Here is a 13,040-nt window from a genome sequence, read left to right as displayed (position 1 = left end):
ACGATTTTGTGTACACCACCAACTGTCAAATTCACATGTTGTGTAATTGACGAAAAATGATTTAGATGTGTATGATAAAGCTAGAACCCTGTACATAAACAGCATATTTCTTATAAATAATACAGTTATTTGAAAATTATCCAACATCCAGTCACCATAAGAGGTCTAGTTCAGAATATTGACCAGAGCCTGGACGCGCACTGAATGAGCATGTGAAATAGCTCTATTTCCGTACTGGGAGCGAAGTATCGGCACAGCAACAATACCAACAAACTGGTGGCACACGAACCAAGGTATAGGATCTATATACCCAAAGTACAGGAGAGGCACACGGCAAGTACGGGATCTATAACGACACCTTTGTTTCGGTACAACCTACGATGAAAGATATAGGATATACATATGACAAGTAGTACTACCATACAGCACAATAAGTATAGCACATCATCAACACTCACTGAGTACTCAGCATGCGTTGAATTGCACACTTCGCGTTCAAATCACAAATAGAACAGAACATAAAACGAAATTGTATTGCAGATTGGCATGATAATATATACAGATATGCAATGATACAACATGCCCATTCCAGGGAAAAAAACTAACTATGTAACAGAAATCAAAGGACAAGGGTAAAAGAGCACAATGTGTTTGGAGAACTCTGTCCATATGAAGTCCAGGGTGTCATCGTGCGTCAAAGGGGTAGCGAGCTCGTCATCAGCATCTTCAGCAGCCAAATTGATGTCACCCCCCACCCACTCCTCGATGAATTGACCCTCAAGGGGGATACTGGGATTCCAGAAAGCCCACTTGCCATTGGGGAAGTCGGGATTGGCAGCAACGAATGCATACCAGAACGCATCACGACCCCAAGTCCATTCAGGCGTCACTGTATCTGCTAACGTCACAAGCCACGACTGTATAGTGCTGGAGAGTTCTGCCCAGTGGTCGGAGTCCATATGATTGAATGTCGATGGTAAGGGGAGGAATGGAATGGACGTGTCGCCATCAGATGCGGAGAAGGGTTCATATTGACTGGAAGCTACGGACTTCATATGCACCAAGGTCAGCCATGGCGCAAAAAATCAACGTAAATTACTTACATTGTTAGAAGGTTCCCTGGAGCGCTTAGATGCTATCTCAATCACAGGTACTGTGAATAATTGATACTCTTCATTCAGGGATACACTGATTTTAATGGGCTAAATACCCATTGATATAAGTAGTGGTTATATGTAGAAATATTGGGCGACATACAATGTTTGAGTGAGCGAGGTGTCGAGGAATCGCACCGGAAAACCATACTGAGACTGAGAAAGGTTGCAAGAGTACGTCTTCTGATTCGGCTCGCAGAAATCCTGGACAGAAGGTGGAAGTTGAAAATTCGTGAGGTCCAAGTGCCCTGGTGCTTGACATTGGTTGCATTGTGCTTGGCATTGAACTTGGAAGAAATTTGGAAGAATAATACGAGTCACGTGTTTTCAACAAACCCTTTATTGGATCGCTAGCACGGATCATCACTCCACTTGCAAAATTTCACAGCTGGCCTGCACACTGCGTCCTGCGCTGGCGTTGACTCTGGTGTCGGAAAGTCTACTCGCACCCAGACTCAAGTCATAATACATCCCCTCATCTCAGTGCTTATGAAGGACTCGGAGCTGTCTTGAATTTCCCTTCCACATATTGTATGCATCTGCTCCTCTGCTACCTGTCTTTCTCTTCACTCTTGGTCTATCTCATGCACGGCGTGGCATTTCCTCTATCCACGGACTATCAAGAAGCATTTTCTTCGCCATTACCACCCTACTATTACTTTGCCGCCCCTCAGCGCAGCACTCAGGCCTCAGGAGTGTCACCCGCTCTTCTCCATCCATCCGCCCCAATGCGAACACTTAATACTCAGGACCAGGTTATTTATCATATTCCCTTCTACATATCATCTGCTACTTACTTACTATCTTTACTGCGCACATATCCCTACTCAAGAGCTGGTTCTTTATCATATTCCCTTCTACATATCATCTGCTACTTCCTATCCATCCATCCCACCTTCGCCGCCCACATCTCTCTACTCAGGAGCAGGTTCTTTATCATATTCCCTTCTACATATAATCTGCCACTTCCTATCCATCAATCCTACCTTCGCCGCCCACATCTCTCTACTCAGGAGCGGGTTCTTTATCATATTCCCTTCTACATATCACTCACTCCCTTCGCTACTCCACCTTATCTTTGCCCCCTATAAGGTCTATATATTCAGGAGCAGGTTCTCTATTCCCTTCTACATATCATCTGCTACTTTACAGGACACATTCTGAATCTATTTATACGCACGCCTCGCGGCTGGGAGGTGCGGGCATAACATTTTTCTTGTCCTCCCTCACCATTGATGCAGAGGTTGGATCACGTGATTTTCGCCGCCTCCAAAGCACCAAGTCTTTCATTGTGCTACAATCACTCGAAAAGCACATCAGCATGAGTCTGGCATCGCTGAAGCTTGTCGACGGTAAAAGTATGTTTCATGCTCGATATTAATGTGATGTGCTGACACATGATGTAGTCTTTGAGTTTCATTGTCCATCTGAAGTTGTGTGCAATGTCTGTCCGACGCGCGCTGATGGATCTTTGCGTACAATGCATATCAAACATGTCCAGAAACATTCTACAATGGCAACACACAAACGTTGTGCCAACAATCCACTGCCTTCAAAAGTCCATCCTCCAAAGCAGTACCACCTTCATAACCTTTTGTGCGCCGGCAGTAAGGACAACAACGACAACATGGAATTTACCATCTCAAGTGGTATGGACATCAATATAGACGACCCTGGTACTCCTGCACCGGACCACAATGTACCAATTGGTTCAGACTCGGAACCAGTCGTACCCATCTCTGAACTCTGGAACGCAATATCAAGCAGCCGTTTCTACAACTCAGAACTCAACGAAACGAGGGATTTATTCGACGAACTGCAGTGTGCTCTCACTTCTGGTGAATCTCTTTTTTCTATGCCGCTCGCACCCATGACCGAAGAGGTTGGCTTCAATGACGAGATGGAATCAAATTTTGGCATTGAACTTGAAGGTAATGCACTACTTCATGACTTTGAACGAGACTTATTTCAATTATCAGATGACTGTCCATTAACCACCAAGAGTCATGTTAATCTCAACAGTCCAGTATCGCCCGACCATCCAATGTACCCATGGCCGTCAAAAGCTGTATGTCGACAGCTGTCTTGTATTCCTTACGCTGACATCTCATTTAAGCATTTCATCACTGCGCTACTATTCAGTTCTCCAAGGCTTCTGTTTTCTGAGGCGCAGAAGAAGGCGATTTTATCTTGGGCAAAGGAACTCGGTGCTCGTGATGTTCCCTCACTGTACGCCTTGAACCACTTCCAAGAGACTATCCAAACGCTTGTCGGGAATCCGACAGAAAAGGTCACTGCTCGTTCAGGGAACATATTCTATTTCAACGACGTCGGGAAAGCAGTTGCAAAGGTATGTGGAATCTTGCGCGCTTGTGCGCATCTCTCATACTGACTTCTAATTTTCTATTGAGGACTATGCCAACCCTCTGACTCATTTTGCGATGCAGGATTACCCGGAAGATGGAGGAAGAGGAATGTCCCAGGTGTTCAATGGGGAGAAGATGTTATTTGAGCTTCCTTCGCCCCCGGCAGCTAAAGTCAATGGGGAGATATACTTCATCAAGGAGCTCTTGCAGGATAGCTCGGGAGATTATTTTATTCCCGAACATTTTTTTTTCGCATCATATGCATCTGAGCCAACGAGTGATACAGCAGACAAGCTGTTATATGCGCTAGGGCGTGCTGTACAACGAACGGAGGTAATCCCATCGTCTATGTGTCTTAACTAACCTTGCTGATAATACGCATAGGAAGGGTTCATTATCAGCGACGAACAAGAAATCATCCCAACATCTAACTTTAGGAGGTCATTCAGAGAGATATCTCTTGATGTCAATGAACTTGCGTGCGGGCTGACAGAGTCATCGAAGAAATACGCCAAACTCGAACCAAATCCGTTGCGCGCAAAATCTCGAGGTCGTATGGTATACGCTGTCCCTCTCATTATTTTTATGGATGACGTGTCAGGGAATATCTCCAAACAGTGGAACAAGCACCATGCGATATATATGTCAAATGCGAATCTCCCTCGCGAAATGCTGGAGAAAGAGTTTTGTATTCATTTCGTCACGTCCTCTCCTCATGCAGCTCCCATGGAGATGATGAGTGCCATGCAAGACTCAATTGGGTACGTGATACAGTAATATTTACTACAGTACAATATGACCTGCAATCATAGGAAGGCTGCAGAATCTGGGATCTTCGCTTGGGACTGCAAAGACAACGAAGAAGTCATGCTGGATCCATATGGTCTCTTTCTCGGTGGCGACAACCCTATGCATGCTGAGGAGTGTAGTCACGCAGGCTTACATTGTAACTACTTTTGTCGGACATGCGAAGTTGGTGGAACAAAGGAGTATAAGGAGTCGGATGAGGGCTACAACAGCATTTTTGTGGTATGTGAGATGTTCCTGCCCTACCCCTCGCAATATTGACTCTTAATTGTAGCCAGGACAACTTCGTACTCCTGCTGGAACAGCAGCTGAGATTCGTGCTCAATTCGTCACTGCACTCGATTCAGGCGCTTCTGAGAAAATCAAGAAATCTGTCTCTTCAACAGGTATAAAAGATACTACAACAGGCTACATTCTCGAGGCAGTTGTTGAGATGGGAAAGAAACTGTGCAAACGGGTGGCTGGTGTCCAGCCAAAACAGGAGAGTGACGTCAAGGCAATTTTAAACAAGGAACTCGAAGATCTCTTATGAGGGAGCACACTCAATGACACAATAAATCCTTTACTCGGCGTGGAGGGTGAGTATTGAATTCGTGTTGCTGTCTGCACACTGATCTTCGTCAGGATTCAATGTTCATCAAGACACGCCAATGGAAATACTCCACACAGTGCTATTGGGGGTTGTAAAGTATTTTTTGGGTCAGACCGTGTATCTTCTCAAGAAGGCGAAGCTTTTGGATCTTTTTCAAACGCGACTCGATCGCAAAGGATGGACTTGACTCTCCATGTCTCAACGCTGATTACATTTGCCACTACAAAGGCAGTCTCATTGGGAAACATTTCAAGAGTTTAGCTCAGGTAATGCCATTTCTCATTCAAGATCTGTTGCCAAGAACGGTACTGGCGAGCTCATTGTGCATATTTGGCACACCAAGATAGATGATACAGAAATATACTTGGTACGATGACGAGCTGCCGATGCTGTTCCAATGCTGATCAACTCACAGGCCAAGCTTTCCCGGACCATCGAAGATTTCCTCAACGTTACGGCTCAATGTGCACCTAGTATCCTTATCTCAAAACCGAAGTTTCATTTCTTGGTTCATCTTCCTGCATACATCCGACGCTTCGGACCTGCAATTCTCTTTTCCACTGAATGATACGAGTCTTTTAATCATGTTTTCCGGCTTGCATGTATTCACAGCAATCGACAAGGACCAAGTCAAGATACGTGCAGAACCTTCGCGAGACAAGATATTATCAAGCACATTGCTACGGGTGGCTACTGGTTTGATACTGCCAGTAAAAAGTGGGTTCAGGCAGGTGACAAGGTGTTAAGCTACATTGATGAGCATCCAGAACAAGTGCGGCTTTTGGGAATTCATATGGAAACATCTCCTATAACAGGTAGCGTGCTCCTTCGATATCAGTTCAATTGTAACTTCTGTCACTCAAAAGGAACTGGTCAACTCAAGAAAGTTGCCGCTGTAGGTGGACAGTTTGTTGTAGAAAAGCCTGTATCATGGACAGCAACACGCTGCGCAAAGGTGCTCGATCTTCTGCAACCTGCCACTGTTCAATACCGTCATGGAATCTCTTTAGTCATTAGCAATGGCGAGAAGGCATCCTTAGGTGGACACGTTATATTTAATGACTCCTTGACGTCTTCCTCAGGAATTGGACGTGTTTGCGAGATTCTGATATCAAATCTTTGCCGGGATGTGCAGCATGTCGCCATTCAGAAATTTACTTTCGGACCTACTTTACATCCCTCGCTTCACTTCCCCGCTCTTGAGCTCACAGACCATGAGATTGTTGTTAGCCCACAAGTAAGTTTGAACTTCTCTCCAATTCAGAGTCTTTATCATATGTACACGATGAATCTAGGACATTATTTGTATTGTAAATATCCAGCATGACTGCGTCAAAGCACAGTGCATGGATGTTAGTCAACGCTGTGTCCTTCAAGAACGAACCGAGACTGCGCACACAAGGCCTGTCGTTCAGCACCAACCCTCACCATTTTACCTTCTCAACGCATATTCAATTCACAATTACGCCCAGATTCAATCTGTAATCCCTCAGTCTCTCCATGAGACACCATTGAGGGTCACTAATGTGGCAGATGTTCGTCTTGCAGCAGCTCATCAAATCCGGGAGAAGAAAGCAGCGAGGAAAGCAGGCGAAACACCTGGTGCTGCATCTGCGAGCGCACCACCCAATGGTGTGGCTAGAGTTCCTGCAGTGTTTGACCACCCAGCAGCAAAGGCAGCAAGCAAGGCAAAGCCAATGCAGAAAGCAAAGGAGAAGGCACCTCGTCCACGTGCAAATCCACGACGCCCCGCGATCACACAGTCAGTTGCATCTTCAAGTTCCCAGCTCCCAATACCCCCCATGGTGCCAGTCACCAGCAGATCTTCCCATGTATCATCATCATCGGCACCCATGCCTTCGATGCACCTGCCCTCAATGGTACCATTACAGTGGCAACAATCTCCTATTCCTTCGTCTAGAGTTCCCCCTTCCCATCACCTGTTGCACCCGCCCCCAATGGTACTGACGTGGCAATCATCTCCCACGTTCAGTCCATCTAGACCTCTCCCTTCGTTACATTCACCTCCCATCATGGTACCATCACAGCAACTACTGCCCGTACATTCTCCTTCGGCTTCCATCCCTCAGCCACAGTACCACCATCCCCCGCCCCTCCATTCAGATTATCTACGACAATTATCTCACCTGGGGCAGCCACCCTTGCAACCTTTTTCGCCAGTGATGACACCGCACATATGGAACCCTCAAGCCCCACATCCATCGCATCAAGACCAGTTCAGAAGACAGTATTAGACCACTCACATGAAATGCATCTTCTTGGACAAATTCGCGTGTTTGTCTTTGAAGTTTTTCCTTCAACGTTCGAGTGTTTGTCCTTGAAATTTTTCCTCCAACGTTCGAGTGTTTGTCTTTGAAATTTTTCCTCCAACGTTCGGGGTTAACCGTCCTCAGTGTGGTGGCATCATTGAACGGTCCAATTTCTATGTACTTCCGCAGAATTGCAGACACCTTACATATACCAACACAAATACAACAATGCCGCATGATTTTTACTTCTGCCCAGAACACATCAAGAGTCCCCAAATTTTCGTCAACACTCGAACAACAACCAAATAAGGTTCAAATTCCTATTGCCGACAATGTGTTCAATTCAGTCACCCAGCTCAGAGTGCCTCGGGACAAACCTTGGCAAGCAGCCACTCACGGTGAGCAACTTTGGTGCTTGTGGCAATGTTTCAACGCGGATATCGTCTGCGCGTGTCCTCCAGTGGTGGCCAAAATTTGGGATTACCTTCACAGGGAGCCCAGTCGTTGAGGCCATGGTCGAACACAGGAACTTCACAGGCAGGATCCGTAAGGAATAGAAGTATCACGTCTGATCCAAGAGGACATAGAAGTAAGTCTTCTGATACAAGTTATTGTTCAATTTAATGGCGCACTTCGCAGACATTTCATGCCCCCAAAGTTCTACCTCCACCAGCAGCGAGGCCCTAGATATACCTGAACTTGGAGTCCAACCGCCCTCCAGCCCAACGTCATCACTTGACAAGCCAATCAGCGCAGGAATTCATCGACGCAGGGACAGCGGACCTCCCAACCATGGTGATCCCACCAAGCTCACGCCTCAACGTGCGAAACACTTGAAAATGCATGCGAAGAAGGCTTGTGAAGAAAATGATGTTCCAGAGGAAGACGTTATGACTTTCATCAATGTACTAAGTTCTCATTGAATTATTCGTTTATCATGTTGGCTCACTCGATGCAGTCTGGCGACATTTTCTATATGCTCATAGACTTGAAGATCACCCTCGTCAAACTTTGTCAGGGAAACAAGGCCAGGAGATTGCAGGAATTAAAGGATGCACTGGAATCAAAAGACTTCGAGGTAACGACACAGTATTTTGCTTTCTGCATGGTTATATGCTAAACTGGACTCACAGAATGGACTTTACAACCGCTTGTTTGCTTGTATACTCTCGCCAAATCTCACAGCGTATGTCACTGACACGCAGTCTCATATAATGGTCGGGCTTTAGTATTCACTATTCTGAATGAAAGCTAACAAATTTCAGGACTTTATCGGCAAGAATAGGGACATCTTCAAAATTCCCCCTGGACTTCTCGAGGACGTTGAGCTCAGATCTCAACTGGGCAAGGTGGTCACGAAGCTACTCACAAATATTCGCAGTTCCATCAAAACCACCGTAAGTCTCGCTCTATTTGTTGACACAACTTCAATCATGGTATGATTACTGCGCAGCTCACTACATCAATTGTCAAATGCACAAGCATTGCTGATGTGACCAGGTCACTTGCGCGTAGCAGGTCTGGCATGGAGGTTGATTCTACTCATTGGAACAGGATCGCACTGCTCGTAAGTCTTACTATCTGTAGCTTAATATCAATATTAATTAGTATGAGGACAGCGGCGTCTCCTGCGGATTTTTCTCATCAGTGTCAGCGATTATAAAACTGCTTCCATCAAGTATTTATTTTCCCCTTACCTTATTCCATCGCTCAAGCAGGATTTACGGGACAAAGTCGCACGTGAGCTTGATATTGACGTCAAACAGCTTGAGAGAGACATATTCGAGGGTGATTTCGATGATGTGCCTGAGACTGATGTCAATCCAAGTCAAACCCCCACGGAAACTCAAGTCAATACCAATCACGCGCCCAGTGCCAGGAGGGACATTGACGTGAATGTCGAACAGTTTGCAGACGAAAGTGGAATGCAGCAGGATGCCAATGGAGAGGATGAGGAGTCAGATGTGAGCAGCGGTGCAAACAGCGTGGTCTTACTCGACAACCCGCTTGACTCTGGATTCAGACTTGCGGAAGGCATGGCAGTGCGGTACAACAGTACCACTAAGTTCTGGAACTTTGTCGACCACTCACTCTCAATTATGCGCAAGATATCCGTTGAATCCTCCCCAATCGTCACCGAGCAGGATAAGGAGTTGCAGAAGTATGTATTCATTAGCCAGTGCCATTATACAGACTGATTTTTCGTTAGGTTGTTCATCGAGATCTTTCAAGCTGATCTCGCCGAGTTTCCTGGTGGCAAGAAGGTCTCAAAGCTAATTTCGAAGACCAACCCACGCTGGCAGACCGCTATTCAGACTGGACTCATTTGGTAATTCCAAAGAGTTATACTTTCATTCGTTTTCACCACCCCCTCCAACCCCATCCTTCATTTTAATACTCGAGCTTACCAGTAGTCATTTGATACATGAATAATACAGTTGTCGTGCTTTCCATGATCCCATTATTGTGCTCTCTGTGATCCCCAATGGTGCAATATCAGTGCAAAAAAAAATCAGGCAGTACTCATTCAGCATATCAATAAGTATATACTCTATATATGTTCCAGTGTCGTGCATATGCCGGAAATGTATAGCTTGTACACTGGTCAACCAGTATATTACCAACGCCTAGGTCTCAGTATATGATCTATGTTTGTCAACTAGGATAGTTCCGGTACTCGGTCTCAGTACATAATGTGCACCCAAAACCAGCCGATGAATTTACACCCCACAAGCATCGCTGTTATGATCCCGCATCATTGACATTATATCAGCCTATGGGTCCAACAAATATGTATTATATAATTATATATAATGTACGTGACGAGATTTGTTGTGTCGAGATCGGACCAATATAAGTTCTATAACCCTGTTTTTGGGCATAGATTCTATGCTTTTTTCGGTTGGCGGTGTACCATGTAAAGCCCAAAAAATAGGGTCGCCAAAATCTGACGAATCTACAGCAAAACGGTGAAATTAGCAAGCTATAAGACCCACTAAAGAGGTAGCGGGAACATCATACCAATACGGCAAGTGCAAGTTTTTTCCTGTCTCAAGTCAAACTGATTCTTAGTCTATAGGAGCTCGAGGTCATCGAGGTTTAGGATGGTGTCCCTATCGGCCAGTTGTGAAAGATAGTATGATATGTACTAATGGACAGTAAAAACAATTCAAGCGCACAGGTCTTGTCAAACAATAATTCATTGCAAGCATACGCACATTCAACTTTACGATTAATTAAAAACAAATCAACCTTGGAAGGGACAAAATTTAACGATGATTCACAATATTTTTTTATCGACCTGGACGCGGTCAGGGTTCAAATGTCGAGAGAACAGGTGGCAAGGGTACAGAAATATCACTCCGCCTGCATGGGCATCACCTGGCCGCCCTTGGCTGCAGTAGGTGTAAATGTATGCCATCGATCGTTGAACCGCACATCGAGAGGGCGTCCACCATACATGTACTGCTGGAATTTTGCTGCAAGGACACGTTAGCGTACGATCTATAGAAATCAAAACAAAGGTTGCTCACCAATAGCCGTCTCTGCCTCTGGGACCTGAGCAAACTGAACAACACCACATCCCTTGGATCTAGCGCCATCGAAAAGGATTTCAGCGAGTTCAACCTGCCCGGTAGTCTCAAATAACTCGACAAGATCTTCATTTGCGGTAGACCAAGGAAGCTGACATGCTTATAAAACATCCTGTTCAAAGAGAACAATCTCAAAATCACTCACATTGCGAACCATGATTTGCTGGCTGGGCTCGGCATCGTATCCACCGCCGGCACCGGCACCACTACCTGGCACGCCATAGCCGCCGCTCCCGTAGCCGCTACTGTAGCCATCCATTCTCAGGCCACCGTGAGCAGCAGGTTGGTCAGGACCAGAGTAGTCTGCGTATAAGTCCTGATTCGAGAAATCGCGAGCAGGACCAGAGGGTGCGAACCCGCCGCGGTAGCCGCCACGGGCGCTACCCCTGAAGCCACCACGCAGACCACGACCACCATAGCCGCCACCACGGAAAGGGCTGCCACGGAACGAGCCTGGGCCAGAAAGACCCGCGTAGCGATCCTAAAAGATCATCAGCATCATATCGGAGATAAAGTAATACTTCTAATTTACCTCCCGAACCTCGAGTGTCCGGCCATACCAGTCAAAGCCGTGGTACATACCTGCATGACGGGTTAGTCGACATCTACAAAGATGTGAATACAAGTACCGATGGCTTGCTTAGCATCAGCTGCAGTCTCAAACACTACAGTTCCGGAGCCCTTGGGACGCCCATCGGCACCAATGTTAATATCAGCCCGAATAATATTACCAGCCGAACGGAATAAGTCCTTGAGGTCCTGCCAACCAGCCTGATACGGTAGCTTTGCGATGATTCAGCACAGATAACAGTCGACAAAAAGACAAACCTACATTACCAACATACAGCTGATTGCCGGGGTTGTTGTGAGTCCCAAAATAGTTATGATGGGGTGGACGCGGAGGTGGCTGCGCATGCAAACCTTGCCCTGCCATCGCCATTCCAATCTTGCCTGGGACAGGCGTGGCGCCGAAGCGCGATTCGTTCTCCCGGTCCTATTTTGCAGCGTGGGTATAACACCAACCAGATAGGGGAGTCGTACCTCTCGAATAAAGACAGGGCGACCGAGCATGGCCACTTCGGAAAGTTCGCGGATGGCGCGTTGCGCATCTTCAGGCGAAGCAAATTCGACAATGCTGATGTGACGTCAGTTATGATTATGGGGACATTGTAAAAGTCACTTACCCGCAGCCTTTCGACACTCCTGTTGGCGTGACGAGTACTTCGGCGAATAGAACCTCACCAGCTATCAATCCCCAAAAGAAAACTCCCATCAATATCCTCTCAATCCAACCGTCCATCAATCGAAAAGCCAAGGAAATAAACCGGCCAGGGCACCACACCACTCTCCCTCATCAGCTCACACTCGCCAGCACCAGCTGCCTTCTGAGCCTCAGCAGAACGGGTTTACAAAGTGGTCGCACCCCGCCTCTCTCCCCAATCAAAGAAAAATCTAAATTCCCCAACCCACCTCCCCTCATGAATTCCATTAGGTCACGGTACTTGACGTCGTAACTGAGATTGCCGACATAAACTCGGTTTTCTCTCTTGCTGATCTTGGCAAATTCGACGGCTTCTTCATGAGTCGCGTTCATGGGCCCGCCAAGGGAGCGAGGGAACGGATCAGCAGGCTTACGGTCGCCACGGTCACGACTTCGGGAACGCGAGGGCGTCCGACTACGACTGCGAGAACGCGAACGGCGTGAATGCCTGCGGTCACGAGGCGAAGTTGAACGACGCCTCGGGGACCTGGAACGTGGTGTTCTACTGCGCGAACGCTTGCGGCGCTACAACAAAATGTCAGGATTGTAAAAACAAGCGATAACAAGCAACTCACATCTCCATTCCGTCTGTCGTCTGGTTCCCAGTGGTCAGTCCGGCTCCTACCGCCCCGACCTAACGATATGGGAGAAAATGAGTTTTTGCATACCACACCGAGGGATGCTACGCACCCGTGTCCCTCCTGTCACGATCACGGTCCCTGTCGCGGTCCCTCCTATCGCGATCCCTGTCACGGTCTCTCTCGCGCTCTCTTTCACGGTCCTTGTCGCGGTCAAACTCGCGGTCTCTCTCTCTGTCGCGCTTGTCGTCGATCTCGTCCTTATTTTTCATGTCAACGTCCATTTTTGTGACGTCAGAGGCAGTAAATATGAAGTGGGATTGAAGGAAGAACAAGAACAAGAGGAAGGGAAAAGACGGAACCAAGTAAAAAAGGAGACGCAGAGGAGGTTATAATTTTGTTGTTGCCGATCAGCTGAC

At 46.7% G+C, this 13,040-nt stretch overlaps 6 protein-coding genes across 6 annotated transcripts; 4 read left to right on the top strand and 2 right to left on the bottom strand.

The window, feature by feature from the left end:
* Window positions 1–619: 619 nt before the first annotated feature.
* Window positions 620–1,437, bottom strand: EDB93DRAFT_1238773 (uncharacterized protein; the record flags this gene model as incomplete). The annotated part of the gene is made up of 4 exons (XM_041451561.1): window positions 620–661; window positions 756–1,049; window positions 1,104–1,202; window positions 1,258–1,437. The coding sequence occupies 4 exons, from the start codon at window positions 1,435–1,437 to the stop codon at window positions 620–622; spliced, it is 615 nt and encodes a 204-aa protein (XP_041311270.1).
* Window positions 1,438–2,862: 1,425 nt separating this feature from the next.
* EDB93DRAFT_1044364 (uncharacterized protein) lies at window positions 2,863–3,997 on the top strand (the record flags this gene model as incomplete). The annotated part of the gene is made up of 5 exons (XM_041444602.1): window positions 2,863–3,085; window positions 3,134–3,222; window positions 3,271–3,504; window positions 3,566–3,853; window positions 3,905–3,997. Coding segments are annotated over 5 exons (927 nt in total), but the record flags the coding sequence as incomplete, so codon positions are not given.
* A 108-nt stretch (window positions 3,998–4,105) lies between these two features.
* Window positions 4,106–5,266, top strand: EDB93DRAFT_1238771 (uncharacterized protein; the record flags this gene model as incomplete). Its single annotated transcript, XM_041451560.1, has 6 exons — window positions 4,106–4,281; window positions 4,333–4,549; window positions 4,602–4,812; window positions 4,861–4,905; window positions 4,952–5,034; window positions 5,096–5,266. 6 exons carry the CDS (start codon window positions 4,106–4,108, stop codon window positions 5,264–5,266), a joined length of 903 nt encoding a protein of 300 aa, XP_041311268.1.
* A 948-nt stretch (window positions 5,267–6,214) lies between these two features.
* On the top strand, window positions 6,215–6,418 carry EDB93DRAFT_1045589 (uncharacterized protein; the record flags this gene model as incomplete). The annotated part of the gene is made up of 1 exon (XM_041444616.1): window positions 6,215–6,418. A coding segment is annotated over one exon (204 nt), but the record flags the coding sequence as incomplete, so codon positions are not given.
* A 1,394-nt stretch (window positions 6,419–7,812) lies between these two features.
* EDB93DRAFT_1247110 (uncharacterized protein) lies at window positions 7,813–9,522 on the top strand (the record flags this gene model as incomplete). Its single annotated transcript, XM_041452540.1, has 7 exons — window positions 7,813–8,094; window positions 8,148–8,267; window positions 8,323–8,406; window positions 8,455–8,586; window positions 8,643–8,756; window positions 8,809–9,350; window positions 9,399–9,522. 7 exons carry the CDS (start codon window positions 7,813–7,815, stop codon window positions 9,520–9,522), a joined length of 1,398 nt encoding a protein of 465 aa, XP_041311266.1.
* A 760-nt stretch (window positions 9,523–10,282) lies between these two features.
* EDB93DRAFT_1126545 (RNA-binding domain-containing protein) lies at window positions 10,283–13,002 on the bottom strand. Its single transcript, XM_041448755.1, has 11 exons — window positions 12,734–13,002; window positions 12,619–12,677; window positions 12,253–12,568; window positions 11,967–12,027; window positions 11,824–11,917; window positions 11,615–11,776; window positions 11,412–11,565; window positions 11,315–11,364; window positions 10,928–11,263; window positions 10,723–10,873; window positions 10,283–10,668 (listed from the first exon to the last, which is right to left on the bottom strand). Exons 1-11 carry the CDS (start codon window positions 12,903–12,905, stop codon window positions 10,547–10,549), a joined length of 1,677 nt encoding a protein of 558 aa, XP_041311265.1. The 5' UTR covers window positions 12,906–13,002; the 3' UTR covers window positions 10,283–10,546.
* Window positions 13,003–13,040: the final 38 nt, after the last annotated feature.

The sequence above is a fragment of the Suillus bovinus genome (assembly GCF_016758785.1).
Source record: "Suillus bovinus strain UH-Sbo-P2 chromosome Unknown EDB93scaffold_8, whole genome shotgun sequence".
In the NCBI taxonomy this organism is placed as follows: Eukaryota; Fungi; Basidiomycota; class Agaricomycetes; order Boletales; family Suillaceae; genus Suillus; species Suillus bovinus.
Note: the sequence above shows the minus strand (reverse complement) of the source record. Positions and strands in the feature narration are given on the sequence as shown.

Excerpts from the sequence above, each read along its gene's own strand:
- EDB93DRAFT_1126545 (XM_041448755.1), bottom strand. The coding sequence starts at position 12,905 with ATGGACGTTGACATGAAAAATAAGGACGAGATCGACGACAAGCGCGAC. Across the intron at positions 10,874-10,927 it reads AGCAAATCATGGTTCGCAAT|CTTCCTTGGTCTACCGCAAA; the intron begins GTGAGTGATTTT and ends TAAGCATGTCAG. Across the intron at positions 10,669-10,722 it reads AGAGGCAGAGACGGCTATTG|CAAAATTCCAGCAGTACATG; the intron begins GTGAGCAACCTT and ends GTGTCCTTGCAG.